This window comes from Cherax quadricarinatus, chromosome 45 (genome assembly GCF_038502225.1).
Source record: "Cherax quadricarinatus isolate ZL_2023a chromosome 45, ASM3850222v1, whole genome shotgun sequence".
NCBI classification, from domain to species: domain Eukaryota; kingdom Metazoa; phylum Arthropoda; class Malacostraca; order Decapoda; family Parastacidae; genus Cherax; species Cherax quadricarinatus.
In genome coordinates this window covers 9056523-9078823 of record NC_091336.1, presented here as the reverse complement: position 1 = coordinate 9078823, position 22301 = coordinate 9056523, and the positions used below count along the sequence as shown (strand labels likewise).

The 22301-nt window shown below is 44.1% G+C and overlaps 1 protein-coding gene across 2 annotated transcripts in view; it reads left to right on the top strand.

Moving 5' to 3' along the window:
* The window catches only part of mbl (muscleblind), a 656886-nt gene that overhangs the window by 441369 nt on the left and 193216 nt on the right, over window positions 1–22301 (top strand). For both annotated transcript variants that reach the window (XM_070094280.1, XM_053785163.2), the window contains one exon: window positions 12606–12776. In XM_070094280.1, the coding sequence (XP_069950381.1) occupies window positions 12717–12776 (60 nt within the window). In that variant the 5' untranslated portion in view covers window positions 12606–12716. The remainder of the gene's footprint in view (window positions 1–12605; window positions 12777–22301) is intronic.

Here is a 22301-nt window from a genome sequence, read left to right as displayed (position 1 = left end):
GAAATTGGAGACAGTAGAAGACGAAATAATCAGTCCCTTCAGAATAAAGCTAACCAGGTGTTGCACATGTGTGTCTTATGTACCAGCTTATCGGTATTGTATCAACACTGTTACGATAGATATATAGCCTCCTCTTTGGGTATTGCGCTAATACGCCATACTTATTCCTGCAATGTTTGTATTTGTAGATGAATGGTTCACAGAACCGACATGTTGATAAATTAGACACATGTGCAACTCTTGGGTATCTTTATTGAGGACGACCTACTTCCACATTGAACAAATGTGACACCACCTATGACTGCTGCACCTCTCCTGCCAACGGTTTATAAGCTCCTTCTCCGCACGTATGCTGTATTCTATTCAAGATTGATGGACTGACCACATCGACTCAAGGTTGAGGGACTGATTACCTCATTCTCCTCCTGTTCTTCAAGATTCTCCTTTGTATGGACTGATGAAGCCACTGTGTGGCGTAACGTTTCCTCAATAAAGATACCCAAGAGTTGCACATGTGTCTAATTTATCAGTGTTTGTATTTAATGAACTGTAATTTTCTAACTCTTAAAATTGTGTATGGAGTGTACCTCCTGCAGGTCCACCTGATTGATGGGTAGGGTAGACTGGTGGGTGGGGTGGACTGTGATGATTGATGGGTAGGGTAGACTGGTGGGTGTTGGGTGGACTGTGATGATTGATGGGTAGGGTAGACTGGTGGGTGTTGGGTGGACTGTGATGATTGATGGGTAGGGTAGACTGGTGGGTGTTGGGTGGACTGTGATGATTGATGGGTAGGGTAGACTGGTGGGTGTTGGGTGGACTGTGATGATTGATGGGTAGGGTAGACTGGTGGGTGGGGTGGACTGTGATGATTGATGGGTAGGGTAGACTGGTGGGTGTTGGGTGGACTGTGATGATTGATGGGTAGGGTAGACTGGTGGGTGTTGGGTGGACTGTGATGATTGGTGGGTAGGGTAGACTGGTGGGTGTTGGGTGGCTTCTCCGTATGTATGTGGAGGGTAGGGTGTTGTCCCTTGCCTGCTGTTGTTGCTGCTGCTGCAGATTCTTCTCTCCTGCGTCTTTATTTCGTCCTCCTGGCGAAGTCCTTGTACCTACCCTGCTGCTCCTTGCCCCACCTCTTCCCTGCTGCCTCTCCTCTCAAAATCCCTCTCAACCAAGCTCCTCCCCGCCGTGCCACACCCCTCCAAGCCACACCCTACCAAGTCACACCCCACCTGACCCCCGTCTTCGGCTCCCATTAGGAATCGTTTCTGTTACTAATGCCCCAACCTCCATCTCTGCTGCCCCCTCCTCCTCACCTCTTCATTTTTGTATTTGTCACAGGGCTTTCATGCACTCCCCCCTCCCCATACTACCTTCATGACCACGCCCCGCCCAACCCTACCTGCTCCACTCTTCCCTTGCTCCCATCTTTGCTCCACCCTTCCCCGCCCCGCCCCGCCCCGCCCCGTCACTCTCACCACCTGCGTACTTCGCCATCATGTTGGAATACGCCTCCACCAGTCCGGGAACAATGCTTTGGCAAATATTGCTGAACAAATAATTACATTTCTCTCCCTTCTACCTCTCTCCCCCTCTCTCTTTTCGTTCTCCTCCGGTCTATTTCACTTATCTTCATCTTCCTTCATCCTCGGCCGTTTACCGGAATGTGATACACCTGGGAATATGACATGTGTTATCCTAAAGCCTCGAAACATACCTGTGAGCATGACACCTGTGAACATGACACCTGTGAGCATGACACCTGTGAGTATGACACCTGTGAGCATGACACCTGTGAGCATGACACCTGTGAGTATGACACCTGTGAGCATGACACCTGTGAGCATGACACCTGTGAGTATGACACCTGTGAGCATGACAACTGTGAGCATGACACCTGTGAGTATGACAACTGTGAGCATGACACCTGTGAGTATGACACCTGTGAGCATGACAACTGTGAGCATGACACCTGTGAGTATGACACCTGTGAGCATGACACCTGTGAGTATGACACCTGTGAGCATGACACCTGTGAGCATGACACCTGTGAGCATGACACCTGTGAGCATGACACCTGTGAGTATGACACCTGTGAGCATGACACCTGTGAGCATGACACCTGTGAGCATGACACCTGTGAGTATGACACCTGTGAGCATGACACCTGTGAGCATGACACCTGTGAGTATGACACCTGTGAGTATGACACCTGTGAGCATGACACCTGTGAGCATGACACCTGTGAGTATGACACCTGTGAGCATGACACCTGTGAGCATGACACCTGTGAGCATGACACCTGTGAGCATGACACCTGTGAGCATGACACCTGTGAGCATGACACCTGTGAGCATGACACCCGTTAAATACCACTGGTAACGCAATAAAAATGTCTTTCATTATTTTTTGTTCAAACATTTACGTGCATCCCATTTAAAAAAAAACTGTAACATTTAGTTGACTGGCTTTAATGGGTTCTGGCTTATTGTAGCTCTATCACAGTTACTGGTCATACTTGTGTCATAAGTGAAGTCGCTCTCCATCAGTTTTCCCTCTAGTTTTATTTTCCAGTCCTTGGACTGAAGTATTTCCTAACTTCCCCTGATGTCACCAGAAGAGCCTGGTCCATGGCCGGGCTCCGGGAGCAGAAAAACTCTTGAAACTCATCAAAGGTATATTATATATTTTGTTTCACGTATGTTATCTTACCCTTGTCTCGGCTACTCGGAGTCTACCTGGGTGGTGTTCAGGGGGTCAGTGCCCCCGCGGGCCAGTCCTTGACCAGGCCTTGTGGTGGATCAGGGTCTAATCAACCAGGCTGTTACTGCTGGTCAGGTACTGACTCTAGGTGTCTGTCCAGCTCCCTCTTGAAGGCAGCCAGGAGTCTATTGGTATTAGTAATAATATTTTAAATCTCGTTTTGACCACAGACTATGACCTTATACCAGCGCTGTATGACCTTTGTGGGTATAGGGTTTAGTTATGTTGCTAATGATAATAATAATAATAATAATAATAATAATAATAATAATAATAATAATAAATAATATGACTATACAATCGCTTCATACAATTAAAAATAAAGTCAGTGTATGGGAGTCAAAACGAGAATATGATGACAGTTTCCAGTTACCGATCAGTTAAGAAAGTTAAAATGCGCCGAGATATTATTAACGTTAAGACTGAATCAAACTACTTAGTACTGATAATGTACAGGAAATGTGGAGCAGATTTAAAAGAAAAAATCTAAGTATCGAGAAAGATAACATATCAAGAAAGATAATGATAGATGAAACAAACTGAATAACGAGGCGACTGGTTGAGATTATAGGGAAAAAAAGTAATGAATGTGATTGAACTGACTAGTAACCTCATAGATCATATTAATTATGTAGTTAAAGAGCGACTGAAAGACAAAGATCAGGAAAGTTAAACGGGAATGTTAAAGACGAATTGCAAAAAAAAAACACCAAAAGTAATCCAAAGTATTTCTTCAAATACGTCAGGTGAAAAAAATGTCGTAAAAAACAAAGATGGTATGTGTAACTAGCGGTAACGGTAGAATAACAAACTTGTTGTTGTTGTTATAGATTCGCCGGTATAATCGCTCGGTCTGGGCCTTTTCCACGAGGTGGCCCGGCCTTTCCTCCCTGTCGTGGGAGTGTCTCAGACCAGTGTCTGCCATGGGAAACAAACAAGGATATGACACCTCAGTCTCCCGGTCTGTATTTAGTACTGAACATGATATCAGCTTTCCCAGGACACAAAATAGTGTTCAGGACCTGTAGTCTACAAATTAAGCATTGATTAAATTAACAGCCTAGACTTAATACTTTAAAGATGAATACTAACAAGTCAACTGAATCAAGATGAAATACCTGCCAAAGTTATAAAAGAATGTAGGTACCAAATCACTTACCCACTAATGTTAATATATTAACTAATCACCGGATGAAGGCAAGGTGCCAGTGGACTGGAAACTTGTGTAATTGTTAACCTTTATATCTAATATGAGGGACTTCCATCTATCATTTGATCAGCTGACAAAATAGTTGATGTTCTGGAAAATAAGAACCTTATGACCCAAAACCGGTAAAAGATCATATCTGACTTACTCGAGTTTTTCAATTTCATTTCCGAAAACTGGGATGACAAGTTGCCATCAAATATATGTATCTAGATTTCCATAAGACCTTCGATACGGTGTAGGAGACAGATTTGATGCCTGGTTAAAGGAGACAGATTTCATACCTGGATAAGTCACAGTCAGAAAACAGTGTTGTACATATCGAATTCTAAAGAACCTCAAGGATCGGTTCTTGGTCCAGCCTTCTTCACAATATAAATGAATGATCTCGAGGTAGGCCTAACATTGAAGATAACAGAATTTGTAGAAAGAACCAATTTGTGAAAAAAAAAAAGTGCAGCATCTACTGTAGCATTGAGGTAGTGAGTATACAGAGTGATCTGTAAAGGTTGATGCTGTTGTCTGAAAAGTGGAAGATGATTTAGGAGTTTAACTTTATACACACCTGTGACTGTTTTCCAGGGTTGTTCTACCCTCGCAGACTCTGGTCTAAGTCCAGGCTTACATCACTGTCTCTCTTCATGGTCTTTATAGTGACGCTTTATGGTCTTTCCTGTGGCGCTTCATGGTCCTCCCAGTGACGCTCCATGGTCTTCACAAAGACACTTCATGGCCTTCAGCATGACGCTTCATGGCCTTCCCCAGTTCAGTTACAGTTCCAACATATTGTTTTAGTTGTGTCAGGTAGCAGCAAGTTACGTAGTTTGGTATTCACATATTTCTTCTCAGTTTGTAATTACGAATGTTTGGAATTTTTTCCCAGTGTAAATTATAGGAGATTTTCAGTATTGGGGAATACATTATGCATATTTTGGTCTATATGTTTAGTGTATTGTATTTGTGTTGAATTAAATTTGAATTTTTAATATATACCTTTGACAGGTCTCGAGAGTATTCCTGCTCCCACAGCCTTGGGCTGTAGGGATATACTGTGTTGTGGGAGTATACTGTGTTGTATCATGTGACTGTTCCTGTAATATACCGACAGACGAGCCTGGCCCATGGCCGGGCTTCGGGAGTAGAAAGACTGTCGAAGATTATCGAAGGTATAAAGGTAAGACACACTGGCAATACTTGGGTATCTTTGTTGCAGAAACCTTTGGTCTGCCTGCGACTGAAGAAGTCTGTTTTACAGGCGAAACGTTTTGGCAATAAAAAAAATCCAAATGTTGCAAATGTGCTTTATTAATTATACGTTTCTTGTGCAAGCTTTGCGTAAGCAAGAATGAATGTACGTGTGCGCACGTGTTAGAACAGATTACCGCGTGCATTTGTGCGTAAAGATGGACGAGCACGTGTGCGTGTTGTGGGCGGGTAGTGGGCGTGAACTTTGCTAATACTTGGTAGTAACAGGCGTCTCCCGGAGCGGCGGCGGCGGCAGCTGCATTAATCATGAGGCTTTGGTTCTTGCTATATTTTCATCAACTTTGCCGACTGGGTAGAGGAGGGATGAGGGAGAAGATACAGGGGCGAAGCGGGATGGAGAAGAGGAGGGAGGTGGAAGAATGTTGGCCATGCAGGGAGGGGGATGGTGTGGAATATGAGGTTCATCAATCTTCCCACTGACATCCACCTGATGACACTTAAACAAACGCAGGCGCGTGCGCTCACAAACACAATAATTTACACAACCCTCCACGGGTTCGATCGTTGGCACAGTGACTGCTGGAAACAGCAGAGACGGCCAAACATTTGTTTACGGGATGCATTTAGTAAGTGATTTAATTGTATCTGAAGTTTTTGGAATCACAGCCCCCGCGGCACGCTTCTTCACCAGGTCTCCTGGAATGTTTACCTTTTGTGTTTCTGTACAGACAAGTGGGCAGGTCTTGCGAGTTGTTTTTCCGTTTATGAGACAGGTATGTAAGTTATAGATATAAGGGTGATTTGATTATTTAATCTGCTACATTGATAGTTAAGGGATACATGCTGAGGAGGGATACTATTATATTAATTGATACAGCATCGTGTGTTACAGGATGGGATATGGTGTGCTTCTCAGAGCAACATGCAGAGTTGGATTACATAGTGTGTGTTAATGATACATGTGGGAATGAGATAATGGTAAGTTATTCATTTATACCTGCTAGGATACATAATGGTATCTTACATGAGCTACAGACGTATATTACCAAGGAGCTACAGAGACTTCAACAGTGGGTACAGTGGAAGCATTACAAACAAATATCAAACAAATACGTATCAGTTTGAGCTCTTTATTAAGAGAAAATGATTAACCATTAATTAGGCTTTTAGTTGCATGATGGTTGGTCGGCACTCATTAGGTCAGTTTGTGAGGCACATAATGAAGTCAGACTCCAAATATTATTAACAGCAATCTAATTAAAAATCGTGCTGTTTAGTTTTTTAGGGACAATCATATTTCTTTCCAGTATGTGATGGGAGCGAGATTGAAATCCAGTATTACCAAATGTGGAGTCTTTGAGGGATGGTCTAATTCTTCTGGTTCATAGCTGTCGATATGGCGAGCTCTTCCTCAAACGTGCTGGCATATATGCCAAGAATTAATACCACAGAGAGCCTTTACTGCACGTATAAGTTCCATCAAACACCTCAACTACTGGAAACGCTTGGAAGCACTTGACTTGTACTCGGGAACGCAGGCGAGAGAGAGATATCATAATCTACACTTGGAAAATCTTGGAGGGAATGGTCCCGAATCTGCACACGGAAATCACTCCCTACGAAAGTAAAAGACTGGGCAGGCGATGCAAAATACCCCCAATAAAAAGTAGGGGCGCCATTGGTACACTAAGAGAAAACACCACAAGTGTCCGGGGTCCAAGACTGTTCAACAGCCTCCCACCATGCATAAGGGGAATTACCAGTAGGCCCCTGGCTGCCTTCAAGAGGGAGCTGGACGGATCAGCCGGGCTGTGGTTCGTACGTTGGACTACGTGCGGCCAGTAGTAACAGACTGGTTGATCAGGCCCTGATCCACCGGGAGGCCTGGTCGTGGGCCGGGCCGCGGGGGCGTTGATCCCCGGAATACCCTCCAGGTAGACCAGTTTTTTTTTTTTTTTTTTTTTTTTTTTTTTTTTTTTTTTTTTTTTTGTGTGTGTGTGTGTGTGTGTGTGTGTGTGTGTGTACTCACCTAGTTGTACTCACCTAGTTGAGGTTGCGGGGGTTGAGTCCGAGCTCCTGGCCCCGCCTCTTTACTGATCGCTACTAGGTCACTCTCCCTGAGCCGTGAGCTTTATCATACCTCTGCTTAAAGCTATGTATGGATCCTGCCTCCACTACATCGCTTCCCAAACTATTCCACTTACTGACTACTCTGTGGCTGAAGAAATACTTCCTAACATCCCTGTGATTCATCTGTGTCTTCAGCTTCCAACTGTGTCTCCTTGTTACTGTGTCCAATCTCTGGAACATCCTGTCTTTGTCCACCTTGTCAATTCCTCTCAGTATTTTGTATGTCGTTATCATGTCCCCCCTATCTCTCCTGTCCTCCAGTGTCGTCAGGTTGATTTCCCTTAACCTCTCCTCGTAGGACATACCTCTTAGCTCTGGGACTAGTCTTGTTGCAAACCTTTGCACTTTCTCTAGTTTCTTCACGTGCTTGGCTAGGTGTGGGTTCCAAACTGGTGCCGCATACTCCAATATGGGCCTAACGTACACGGTGTACAGGGTCCTGAATGATTCCTTATTAAGATGTCGGAATGCTGTTCTGAGGTTTGCTAGGCGCCCATATGCTGCAGCAGTTATTTGGTTGTGTGTGTGTGTGTGTGTGTGTGTGTGTGTGTGTGTGTGTGTGTGTGTGTGTGTGTGTGTGTGTGTGTGTGTGTGTGTGTTGGCCTGAGTGTTGGGTTGTGTGGGGGATCTAGAGTCTGGAGTCTCCTAACTGTGATCAAGCTCTAGTTCCTGGGCCCCGCCTGTTATTAGTAGACTGGTGTGAAGCAACCTTAAGCACAAATATCTTGTAGTTATGTGATTTATAAACCACTAGAACTGTTTGGTCATTTAGTTTTCTTAATAATTAACAAAACTTAGTAACATTTAATTGCCATCATTACTTATCCTTCACTAGTCTTAACAAGTTGCTACTATAACATCTATCTAGTGTTATCGTTACTAATAACTGCCTGTCATATTGCAGATATAGTTACGGCATAAGAGTAACAATTCTAAGTACACATTAAAAACTGTATAAGCAAATTTTGACGAAAGGGGAATATCCGCTATTTAGGTCGAGAAATGTGTTGGTCAGGCACTCGTGTGTCAATATCCATGGCACCTCAGTAAGGTGATCCAGTGTCAGGGGGTTATATATTTTGTCGTGTTTATATTGGAGAGTATTTATAAATTTTACTCCACTGTCTACTTAGTGCTTTCCTCTCACTCTCTACCTTAACGTTGAAATAATTTACACTTAGATCTAGTTCGAGCACTTTCCACTTGTGTCGCCTCATCCTGATCAAACACCTTTGAGTCAGATGTTCACTCAGGTTTCGTGAACATGTCACCTTCACGGGGCGTTACACAGTAACCACCACCATGCAAGTTTTCTGAGCATCAAACCAATTTTGTTCCAGAGTTTTAATATTTTTTTCTAATGGAATTAAAAGAAAATGGCGAAGTGGGGGTAAAAAGTATGCATGTAATTTTTCTTAAGTATTTCTTGATAAATTATGGATAGATGGCAACTAAAACGTTATCAACGAGACAGATTCTGTAGACAGCCTGTACTGTGGGGGATCTGCCAGCTTAGTTCATATTTCGCGGCACTCAGGTGCTGCCCTCTCTAGGCCTGCCCAGGTCAGTGGGACGCTGGTCCCATTCGCTCTCTTTCTCAGCGACCTACTCCCTCTCTCCCTCGTGGGCATGGCCCTCCCGGGCCATGGGCACGTAACACACAAGCCTGTATACCACCACGACTTTGCAAATAAAGTAAGAAGCCTCCGAAGACTTATCATTGAACCCAGCTCCGCTGCAGCATCACCAAATAAACTGGTTATAATTCTTTCAGTGAAAAGTGCAACTTTAACCAAGCACAGTTACATAAATAGTTTGAAAGCTTTTACACAATTTAAAGTGTTATTAGCACATTTAAGTGTATTATGGGAATACTTGACAAGTGAGTCTGATGGGAAGTTGGCTGTGAAAGCTGTAATCTGTGTAGCAGATTTGTTGGTGATGAGATAATCAGGTTTATAGTTATTGCGGAGAATGGTGAGTGCTCTCACATCAGCTGTGATCCATCCGTGAAATTTCATGACGATAACTTAATTAGTTTGGCCCATGTTAAAGCCGCTGAGGCACTCAGCACTCTGAGCCAGAGCTGCTGAGGCACTCTCAGTTGGGTTGTCCTAAAATCTACATGGAACATACTAATTATTAGTGTTTTAAAGTGCGCGGATATTAATTTTTAATGTAATTATTAAAGTTGTTGGCTTATGACAGATGAGGGACTGGACGCTGGCCGTGCGTCTGTGTGCTGGGCTGCGTACTTGCAAGTTCGTTGCCTTGCGCAGGTGCAGGCCTGCGTATGTTGCATTGCGCTTGTGCGTATAAGTATATGGGTTCATTAATGTTACCACAGACTACCTACCTGAACGTTACCTGAAGACGATTCCTGGATAATAGCCTGATCAATTAAGTTACTAGTTCCGAATCACGCTGGCTTCTTTGGAACTAACTGGAGTAATCTGGTAATTTTCCTTATAGATGAAGGGAGGGTGTTGAAAAGTCTTGGTCCATTTACACTTATTTATTTGACTCGATATAAATTTTGGGAGGAGGTTAAATTGGGCAAAATCAACAAACTGTAATCCTGAAGAAATTGAACACACTAATTGAAAGAGGTTGTCATACCACCCAAGGAATACGTGCTGATTTTAACACTACCTTGGTTCACCGAGATACCGTGCTGCCCGACGTACCTGGGACCGGTTTCGAAGGCTGTTCAACCCCCTCAGCCCGACCTGAGGCCAGGCTTCCATTTGACAACCATATCAGGTTGTTTGTGTTGGTAGGTGGAAGGCCTACAAAACCATCACAACCAGGCTAATTAAGCACTTGTAAAAGAAAGGTGTCCACTCTACTGAAAACTTGTGTCTTCGTTCTGGCAGTATTTCTGATATTGCTGTTAGTATGTTGAAGAGTCTTGGACCATACATGTTGCTACAGGTTCTGTAACTGTAGTAGCGCAGTCGGGATTTCTTTCTTGGGGGCCTAAGCCAGGATTTCATTCTGGGGCATAAGCCAGGATTTCATTCTGGGGCATAAGCCAGGATTTCATTATGGGGCATAAGCCAGGATTTCGTTCGGGGGGGGTAGGGTGAGGCTAGGCCTACAGTGATAAGATGCTGAAAAAAAAAGTCTAAAAAATCGTCAGTTTGTGAAATTTCTTGAACTACCTTGCTTTTGTGGTCACTGGTCAATATAATACAGAAAATAAATTCTTGGGTCCCCCACCCCCGAGGTCCCCACCCCCTAGGTCCCCACCCCCTAGGTCCCCACCCCCGAGGTCGACACCCCCTAGGTCCCCACCCCCTAGGTCCCCACCCCCTAGGTCCCCACCCCCTAGGTCCCCAGCCCCTAGGTCCCCACCCCCTAGGTCCCCAGCCCCTAGGTCCCCACCCCCTCCTGTGTCTGCGTCACTGTTTACCTGCACCCACGACAGTCATCCCTCTTCTTTTTTTTTTTTAATTTGCGCATTTGTAGTTAAATATACGTTTTGTAGGTTTCTGTAACCTATCTTGTGTGCAGGTTACATTCACTGACTGGCGCCAGAAAACAGTTTGGAGCAAGAAAAGGTAAGGATAGTATTCATGGTAATAACGCCATGATTGTCTTCTGCGACATCATAATCTTGGCTCTTGCTGCTTATATCTTCATAAATCAGTGACCTCATTACCTTATAAAGACGATAATCGTATAATTTATGTATTTTCTCCAGTAAGGAAGACCTTCAAGTGGCTCCTTAACATGACTGAAAGGCTTTGAATGTCCGAAACTGAGCTGCTTCAGTCCGTTGTTTCCTCGTATGTAAACCAAATATCTTTTGCACATTCACGGCTCTTTTTAAGACAGTCGAAATTGCTGATCGGAAGAATGTAGAGACATTTCACTGCGAGTATAAATTCAAACATATTAACTACTACGAACGTCTACAATCCCTGAAATTGTTCTACCTAGAGCGAGGGCGAGATGTATGATAATTTACATGTGAAAGATGCTACAGGAATTCTTTCCAAATTTGCGCACTTGAATTACTTCTTAGGGTGCGATAAGTACACTTGGTAAGTATACAGGTGATGAGTAAGACACATGTGCAACAGTTGGCATCTTTATTATTGAAACGTTTCGCCTACACGGTAGGCTTCTTCAGTCAAATACAAAGGCAGCAGGTGTAATAGCGAAGTAAAGATGACTGTATTTGAAGAAGCCTATCGTGTAGGCGAAACGTTTCATTAATAAAGATAAGCAACTGCTGCACATGTGTCTCATCAAAATGTTGGTATTTTATATAATTTTCAGTATAAAGATGCGGGAGTGTTCTTCGTCCTTCCATCAAACACAAAAGTAATCATAAACCTCTGCTTTTTTGTTCAGTCTGGACAATTCTTGGTGTGTGATACTAATAATCTTTAATATTCAAGTACTGAGTATGTGTATTCCATTTTTCAAACCATTATGTATGTGTTGGGCCTTCCTCAGTTCTTCAATGTTTGTTTACTAAGGTGTTGGGATATTGTATTGCCATTGTGTGAGGTTCTATGAGTGTTGTTATTGTGTGTGATGCTAACAGTATTATGTTGCTAGTGATGTGTGTGTGATGCTGTTAATGTTATTAACGTGTGTGATGGTATATATTTGCGTTATATGGGTCGAATCTCAGCTCTTGGCTCCGTTGGCCCTACTGGGTTCCCCCTTCCCTGTCTGCGTGAGCCCCATCACACCTCTTAAAATTCTGTTTGGATCCCGCTTGTACCACTTCTTGGTCTAAATCCTCCCAATTCTTGACAATTATAGAGGCTCAAGAAACATTTCGTAACATTCCTATAACTCGTCAGTGGTTTTTAGTTTTCAGCTGTGACCTCGGGTGCCTGAGACCCGTCTCTCGAACAGACTTACCTTATCCACCCTGTTCATCCTCACAGTATTTTATACGTCATAATCATGTCACCCCTGGTCCTGTCCTCTGTCTTCAGGTTTAACTTCTTTGGTCTCTCCACATGGCTCATATATCCTAGATCTGGGACCAGACTTGTTGCAAACCTTGCAATTTTATGTGATGGTAAGTGTTGGGCTGCCTTTGATGTAAGAAGTGTTTTAGTACCATTGATACGTGTGAATGTAAGTGCTGTGTTGCCACTGATGCGTGTGTTAGCACTGATGTTGTGTGATAGTAATTGTTGCTGTTGTGATTGTTATTATGTTGCTGTTGATGAGTGTATTAGCACTGATGTGATTGTAAATGCTGTGTTGCCATTGATGCCTGTATTAGCGCTGTTGTATGATAGTAATTGTTGCTGTTGTGTTGCAGGGTCGATGTAACCGGGAGAAGCCGCCCTGCAAGTACTTCCACCCACCACAACATCTCAAGGACCAGCTGCTCATCAACGGTCGTAACCACCTGGCCCTCAAGAACGCAATCATGACTCAGATTCAGGGACTCGGCCCGGGCACCCCCGTCGTTCCAGGAACCATACCCATCGTAAGTGCAGCTCCAGCTTGACCGTTGTAGCGCTCCTAACCCAACCTCTCCAAGCCTCGCCCCCTCTTCTCTCTCTCTCTCTCTCTCTCTCTCTCTCTCTCTCTCTCTCTCTCTCTCTCTCTCTCTCTCTCTCTCATTCTCAGTTTCATTGTCTCATTTTCTTCAACATTCACGATCTGTCCGTCTCATTCTCTACCAAACTTCAGAGTGGCAAACTGCGAAAAAAAAAGATGTGGAAACAACAGTAAATACGATAAGAAAAATGTGGAGAGGATAAATTTAAAATGAAACACGAAAAAGCTGGCTTAGCTGGATTACAAATTTTTTACGAGATAACATTTAAAGAACCGGAACGCCTTTAATTAAAAGAAATCTAAAAGAAGATGAGAAATGAGATTATACAATCCATAGATTAGTGTAAAATCAAGGTAGTAAAATGAATGGAAATTTTTCTAAGAACATAAAGGCAAACCCAAATATTCAAATAATAAAATTTAAATTTGAATTAATAATTTTAATTAATCTTTTATACGTTTAAGAAACCCGAATGATTTCAGCGAGTTATTTCAATAAGTATAATATAATAAGCGAGCACAATGTCAGATATACTACAGTCCCAGGTAAATAACACTAGGAGGCTGCTGTCGTAAATAATTTTCACTTAGGGTTTCATAGTCGAAAATGAGATAGACAAACGCCAGGTCAGTCTTCCTCCTGCCACACTTGGTAAAAATAAATGGAATACAACTAAATCTGCACACTACCATAACCTATTGCAGTGAGAGATATGGCAGGTGTAAAATACACCCAGTAAAAAACGGGCGCCGTGGGCATAATAAGAACACTGTATCAATACCTGTGGTACATGTCTACTCAGCCTACTACCACCAGATGTCAGAAATATTGCCGGGACAAACGTAGAAATCTTCAAGAGGAAACTGGATCACTATCTCCCACTAACTGCCAGATCAACTAGGCTGTACTGGCTATGTGGGCTACCGGGCAGTCAATAGCAAGAGCTTGGCTTAAGCAGCCAATCAAGAAGGAAGTGCGAGCCGAGGCTGCGCTGTGAGGGTAGGAAAATCCTGGATACTAGTCACAGGTATATCGCTATGTACCACAGGTGAAGAAGTGCACTACAGTTTTATGGGAAGTAGGTGCCCTACAACCTTATGGGAAGTATATGCAATACAAATTTTAATTAGGTGCAATACAAATTCGGAAAAAGCTTCAGGTCATTGATAAACAGAATATATTCTGATGTCAGTGCAAATTATAATACATCTTATTGATACAAAAAATAAATCTGTAGCAATGTTTGCCAGAGCCGATTGTGGCGGCTGTTTGAGTAATGAAGGAGTTATGGTGGCTGGTGTTTGAGTAATGGAGGAGTTATGGTGGCTGGTGTTTGAGTAATGAAGGAGTTATGGTGGCTGGTGTTTGAGTAATGAAGGAGTTATGGTGGCTGGTGTTTGAGTAATGAAGGAGTTATGGTGGCTGGTGTTTGAGTAATGGAGGAGTTATGGTGGCTGGTGTTTGAGTAATGAAGGAGTTATGGTGGCTGGTGTTTGAGTAATGGAGGAGTTATGGTGGCTGGTGTTTGAGTAATGAAGGAGTTATGGTGGCTGGTGTTTGAGTAATGAAGGAGTTATGGTGGCTGGTGTTTGAGTAATGGAGGAGTTATGGTGGCTGGTGTTTGAGTAATGAAGGAGTTATGGTGGCTGGTGTTTGAGTAATGGAGGAGTTATGGTGGCTGGTGTTTGAGTAATGGAGGAGTTATGGTGGCTGGTGTTTGAGTAATGGAGGAGTTATGGTGGCTGGTGTTTGAGTAATGAAGGAGCTATGGTGGCTGGTGTTTGAGTAATGGAGGAGTTATGGTGGCTGGTGTTTGAGTAATGGAGGAGTTATGGTGGCTGGTGTTTAAATAAAGGAGTTATCAAAATCAGTGATATAGAGCGTATTTAAATGTTCTCTTTTGCGGGCATCGTATGAAAGGAGAAAATATGAGTACTTGTATATTGTGGTGACAGTACTATAGTGGTAAAGTATTAATAGTAGTAGTAGGGTAGTAGTAGCAGTCGCAATGGTAGGGAATCGCGGTTCTGTCCCGGTATTAGTAGTAAAAGTAGTAGCGATAGTAAAATATTTTTTTTATTAAACTCTTATAGACGGAGTAAAAACTAAAACAGGTATAGACACTAAAACAGACGAACTTAATAATATATATTTCGACTTAAAAGGCCCTCATCCACTTCGTTTGTTTTAAAGTCTCCTGAAGAAGGCCTGATTGGAGACCAAAATATACAGTAAACATGCGGTTTTATTGCCCACATGTGCGTTTGTGTGTTTGCTTTATATACACGTTTATAAACTGAATGGTAATAGTTCCTAAGTCATTGTTTCTTTCTGGTTGCATGACCCTGAGGGAAGGGGCACAGGGCAGGGAGATAAGAGGTGGGCAAGTCTTCTACTTTCTTACATTTAACTCTTCTATCCATATAGGAATTATAGCAGCATCATATATAGCAGCATCATAGAGTGAAGTTTAGCTTCTCAGCAGATAACTTTCATCACTATACAGGCGGGCCGTGTTTTACACGGCTTAGCTTTATAGTGTCTCGCTAATACAGCGGTTTTCAGTTGTACACATTCTTCATTTATTCAGACATCCTATAATAAATATATTCACCACTCACTATAAGGTAAGGACGAAAATATTTTAAGGTAAGTAATGTGTGTACTGTACATGCATTTTATAGGCCTAGCTATACTGCTCACTTAATACAGGATAGTGTAAATATGTTATCAGACTTTTATATGTATTTGAAAGTTAAGGGCTACGATTTACTTTACAGCGGTAGCCCAGAACCTAGCCTGCTGTATAAGCGGGGTAATCCTGTACCTCTAATATACCTTTGAAGGCTTTCGAGAGTTGTCTGTTTTCAGACTTATGCACTCACCTCTCACACTTGCAACTTCTCTCCTCTTACGATCATCTTGGTTCACTTCCTCATTGCACTTGCTCTTTGTGGCAAGAGTGGCGGCTGGTGTGAATTGATCTCTGTGGTGGTGTGGTGGCCTTTGTGCTTTCCTCCCTGGTTCATTACCTGTCTCCCATGTTCTCCCTCATACTCTTCTCCCTCACTCCATCTTGGAAAACCTATTTGGCCTCCCTTCATTTCCTTAATCCTTTTTCAGTAATGCATCAAATCAGTCAGTCTGTGTGTCTGTCTGTAGGTCTCTCTCTCTCTCTCTCTCTCTCTCTCTCTCTCTCTCTCTCTCTCTCTCTCTCTCCCTCTCCCCTCATTTTTCATTTTCTTCTCCCTTTTCCATGTTTCTTTCCCTCCTTTTATCACCCTCTCTCGTTCTCTCACCTTCATCTTTTCCCCTACTTCCTCCTTCCTGGCCCCCGGCTTCTCTCCCTACTTCTCCCTTCTTCCTTCCCCTCTCTGCTTCCCCTTACATCCTCTAAAGCTAGCATGGCCGGCGTACTTTTAAGAGTTATGGGAATGACATCTGCCCTGTGGTGTGTCATGTTATGAGTAGCAAACACAAGTTACAACATTTACTGCCCTTTCTGCCTCTTCCCTCCCTCTCCTCTCCTCTCCTCTCTCAAAGAGGATGAACATTAAGCCTTTTGCAACTCCACACTTGTACTGACTCCTTTTTACTGTGCTGAAGTGATAACTTTTTATATTCTTTAGAATTCATGTGCATTGTCTCCCATTTGTGTGATTTTGTGTCTTGTCATACATTGCCTTTTGTGCAATCAAGAGTTGAACGCTGATATGGAGTATGCGTGTGCGTATTCCCCTAAGTAATGTTTGTAGTTGCTCTCCTAGGTTGTACTGTCTCCGATCTGCCCATTAATTTTCCGGTCCGAGTGACCTTACAGTTACTCGGTTTAAACTCCAGCAACCACTTGTTGGATTGTATCTACAGCCGGTCCAGGTTTCCCTGTACTTTATTCTTTTCATTAGTTTTACATCAGCAAATTCACACTCATTTGACTTGATTCCTTTTTATAGATTATTTAACTCTACTGTTTTAGAAGTTTAGTGATCTTAGAATTGAACCTTGAGGAATTCCTGCCAGTTATTCTGGTTTGTGGATAAGTCTCTGGCAGGATGCTGTACCAAATACCTTCTAGTATTTGTCCAGCGGAGTTTGTAACGGTCGAGAGAGTACTCCATAAGACTTGTTTCTCTCGTTAGGTTCTTAGGTTTGTAAGGAGCTCACACTTCACCGCCTAAGCTGCTGAACTGAAATGCGTCCTCTGTGATAAGTTCGGCAGCATACTAACCATATTTTTTCTTATTTACAACTTTCAACCTTTAATCGTCTTAGTCTTCTTTCTCCCTTGTTCCTGACCTTATAAACAGAGAATGATTTTCTCAGACTTTTGGATAAAAACTAAGCGCGCCTTATATGCCATAAAATACGGTAGCTTCTCTATTTTGTTAGACAGTATGCATACCAAGGATAGTAGTCTGTAGTTCATCACTGTTTGTCCCCCCCTAGTTGAATATTTACATTAAAATGACTATTTTAGTAGTTGACCCAATTCCAGTGAGAGGAATGTGTGTGTGTGTGTGTACTCATTTGTGTTTCCGGAGGGTCAGTACTTATCTCCTGGCCCTACATAGACTACCTTGATCGGTATCATTGACATCTTGTCTCTTGGGCCTTATCATAGCTATTCTTGAAGCTGTGTATTAAGCTTGTTTCGACTGCTTCAACCACCCTGAGACTAAAGAAATATTTCTCTATATCCCACTGGCTCATCTGTGTCTTCAGTTTCCGCCTGTGTCCCCTTGAGCCTGGTCCTCTTAATTAAGCAGTCTGTCACTATTAATTCATGTTACCCTCTTTTCCTTCTCTCCCCTAAGGTTGTCAGGTTTAGCACTTTAAACCTCTCCACATTGTGCAGTCCTCTCAGTTCTGGCACTAGCCTGGTGTGTGAGTATGTCAGAGTCATTTGTCAGTAGACCTTTGGCCTGTACTTTCTTAGTTACCAGTTGTCCAAGGCACTGTGTGTGTGTGTGTGTGTGTATGTGTGTGTGTGATGCCTGTGTGTGTGTGATGCGTGTGTGTGATGCGTGTGTGTGTGATGCGTGTGTGTGTGATGCGTGTGTGTGTGTGATGCGCGTGTGTGTGTGATGCGTGTGTGTGTGTGATGCGTGTGTGTGTGTGATGCGTGTGTGTGTGTGATGCGTGTGTTAGTTACCATTTTGTCCTAGGCACATGTCGATTAGACACTAGGCCTGTTGTATATGAGCACGTGTGTGTGTGTGTGTGTGTGGTTGCAGGGGTCGAGTCATAGCTCCTGGCCCCGCCTCTTCGCTGATTGCTACTAGGTCCTCTCTCTCCCTGCTCCATGAGCTCTATCATACCTCGCCTTAAAACTATGTATGGTTTCCGCCTCCACTACTTCACTTTCTAGGCTATTCCACGGCTTGACTACTCTGAAGAAATACTTCCTAACATCCCTGTGTGTGTGTGTGTGTGTATATATATATATATATATATATATATATATATATATATATATATATATATATATATATATATATATATATATCAACACTACGAGTAGCCGAGAATTCGAATCCATGTCGTTTTGGCTCACCTCATGATGAGCGAAAATCACACATGGCGCTCTAACCCACAGGGCCAGGCAATCCTACAAAAATGACGCACCCAGCAGCGCTGTTTTACCGTCATCCAAGGACATATGGTGGTGTGGGTGCGAGCAGCATACATTATTGTAACCACGAACGAGTGGTATTAATCAATAACAACACTGCGACTAGCCGAGGATTCGAGCCCATGTCGCTTTGGCCCACCTCCAGCGAATACATATTTAGGACTTTGAGGAGTTTCCAGTAATTGAAATATTGTATTCGTTCTCTGCAGGCTGAAAATGTTCTTTGTATCGGTTCCAACTCTGATATCTCCCCAGCTTTGAAAAGACCAGTCAACATCGAATATTACTCTAAACGATGGAGTACACTGATTACATACACCATTTTCGTAGCTGCTCTTGTTTCAAGAATAAACACAAAACAGTGGCTGTTAAGCTCTTGGTACAAGCGTCTCGGCATCCTTTCAATGACTTGTTTGATATGTGTGTGTGTGTGTGTGTGTGTGTGTGTGTGTGTGTGTGTGTGTGTGTGTGTGTGTGTGTGTGTGTGTGTGTGTGTCCATCATAGTGCAGCGTAAGCACTACAGATCGGCTGACCGGGAACTGGCTTTAGGAAGTTTTTCTGTTGGTAATTTCCCTTTATGTATGAAGAGAGGGATGCTGAAAAGTCATGGTCTCTCTACGATTATTGATCTGTCTCTTACTCATTACACTTCTGTTCAGTCTATTACATTGTCATTTTTTCCGTTTTTTTTACTCCTCAATCAATTAGTTTTTTGTGTAAGTTTTTAATAATTTTTACTTTCTATTTGCTTATAAATTCTGCATCATCTGCCAACACACTTGTTTATTTTAGAATTCCCTCAGGCAAGTGAGGTATATAAATCTAGAAACAGTAGCCCCACTAGTGACTGTTGTAGCCCCACTAGTGACTGTTGTAGCCTCACTAGTGACTGTTGTAGCCCCACTAGTGACTGTTGTAGCCTCACTAGTGACTGTTGTAGCCTCACTAGTGACTGTTGTACCCCCCACTAGTGACTGTTGTAGCCCCACTAGTGACTGTTGTAGCCCCACTAGTGGCTGTTGTAGCCCCACTAGTGACTGTTGTAGCCCCACTAGTGACTGTTGTAGCCTCACTAGTGACTGTTGTAGCCCCACTAGTGACTGTTGTAGCCCCACTAGTGACTGTTGTAGCCCCACTAGTGGCTGTTGTAGCCCCACTAGTGACTGTTGTAGCCCCACTAGTGACTGTTGTAGCCTCACTAGTGACTGTTGTAGCCCCACTAGTGACTGTTGTAGCCCCACTAGTGACTGTTGTAGCCCCACTACTGACTGTTGTAGCCCCACTAGTGACTGTTGTAGCCCCACTAGTGACTGTTGTAGCCCCACTAGTGACTGTTGTAGCCCCACTGGTGACTGTTGTAGCCCCACTGGTGACTGTTGTAGCCTCACTAGTGACTGTTGTAGCCCCCACTAGTGACTTGTAGCCCCACTAGTGACTGTTGTAGCCCCCACTAGTGACTGTTGTAGCCCCCACTAGTGACTGTTGTAGCCCCCACTAGTGACTTGTAGCCCCACTAGTGACTGTTGTAGCCCCACTAGTGACTTGTAGCCCCACTAGTGACTGTTGTAGCCCCACTAGTGACTGTTGTAGCCCCACTAGTGACTGTTGTAGCCCCACTAGTGACTGTTGTAGCCTCACTAGTGACTGTTGTAGCCCCCACTAGTGACTGTTGTAGCCCCACTAGTGACTGTTGTAGCCCCCCCTAGTGACTGTTGTAGCCTCACTAGTGACTGTTGTAGCCCCACTAGTGACTCTTGTAGCCCCACTAGTGACTGTTGTAGCTTCACTAGTGACTTGTAGCCTCACTAGTGACTGTTGTAGCCCCACTAGTGACTGTTGTAGCCCCACTAGTGACTGTTGTAGCCTCACTAGTGACTGTTGTAGCCCCACTAGTGACTGTTGTATCCCCCACTAGTGACTGTTGTAGCCCCACTAGTGACTGTTGTAGCCCCACTAGTGACTGTTGTATCCCCACTAGTGACTGTTGTAGCCCCACTAGTGACTGTTGTAGCCCCCACTAGTGACTGTTGTAGCCCCACTAGTGACTGTTGTAGCCCCACTAGTGACTGTTGTAGCCCCACTAGTGACTGTTGTAGCCCCACTAGTGACTGTTGTAGCCCCACTAGTGACTGTTGTAGCCCCACTAGTGACTGTTGTAGCCCCCACTAGTGACTGTTGTAGCCCCACTAGTGACTGATGTAGCCCCACTAGTGACTGTTGTAGCCCCACTAGTGACTGTTGTATCCCCACTAGTGACTGTTGTAGCCCCACTAGTGACTGTTGTAGCCCCACTAGTGACTGTTGTAGCCCCACTAGTGATTGTTGTAGCCCCCACTAGTGACTGTTGTAGCCCCACTAGTGACTGTTGTAGCCCCCACTAGTGACTGTTGTAGCCCCACTAGTGACTGTTGTAGCCCCACTAGTGACTGTTGTAGCCCCACTAGTGACTGTTGTAGCCCCACTAGTGACTTGTAGCCCCACTAGTGACTGTTGTAGCCCCACTAGTGACTGTTGTAGCCTCACTAGTGACTGTTGTAGCCCCACTAGTGACTGTTGTAGCCTCACTAGTGACTGTTGTAGCCCCACTAGTGACTGTTGTAGCCTCACTAGTGACTGTTGTAGCCCCACTAGTGACTGTTGTAGCCCCCACTAGTGACTGTTGTAGCCCCACTAGTGACTGTTGTAGCCTCGCTAGTGACTGTTGTAGCCTCACTAGTGACTGTTGTAGCCCCACTAGTGACTGTTGTAGCCTCACTAGTGACTGTTGTAGCCCCACTAGTGACTGTTGTAGCCTCACTAGTGACTGTTGTAGCCTCACTAGTGACTGTTGTAGCCCCACTAGTGACTTGTAGCCTCACTAGTGACTGTTGTAGCCTCACTAGTGACTGTTGTAGCCTCACTAGTGACTGTTGTAGCCTCACTAGTGACTGTTGTAGCCTCACTAGTGACTGTTGTAGCCTCACTAGTGACTGTTGTAGCCCCACTAGTGACTGTTGTAGCCCCACTAGTGACCGTTGTAGCCCCACTAGTGACTGTTGTAGCCCCACTAGTGACTGTTGTAGCCCCACTAGTGACCGTTGTAGCCCCACTAGTGACCGTTGTAGCCCCACTAGTGACTGTTGTAGCCCCACTAGTGACTGTTGTAGCCCCACTAGTGACAGTTGTCGCCCCACTAGTGACTGTTGTAGCCCCACTAGTGACTGTTGTAGCCCCACTAGTGACTGTTGTAGCCTCACTAGTGACTGTTGTAGCCTCACTAGTGACTGTTGTAGCCTCACTAGTGACTGTTGTAGCCCCACTAGTGACTGTTGTAGCCTCACTAGTGACTGTTGTAGCCTCACTAGTGACTGTTGTAGCCCCACTAGTGACTGTTGTAGCCCCACTAGTGACTGTTGTAGCCCCACTAGTGACTGTTGTAGCCCCACTAGTGACTGTTGTAGCCCCACTAGTGACTGTTGTAGCCTCACTAGTGACTGTTGTAGCCTCACTAGTGACTGTTGTAGCCCCACTAGTGACTGTTGTAGCCCCACTAGTGACTGTTGTAGCCTCACTAGTGACTGTTGTAGCCCCACTAGTGACTGTTGTAGCCCCACTAGTGACTGTTGTAGCCCCACTAGTGACTGTTGTAGCCCCACTAGTGACTGTTGTAGCCCCACTAGTGACTGTTGTAGCCCCACTAGTGACTGTTGTAGCCCCACTAGTGACTGTTGTAGCCCCACTAGTGACTGTTGTAGCCCCCACTAGTGACTGTTGTAGCCCCACTAGTGACTGTTGTAGCCCCACTAGTGACTGTTGTAGCCCCACTAGTGACTGTTGT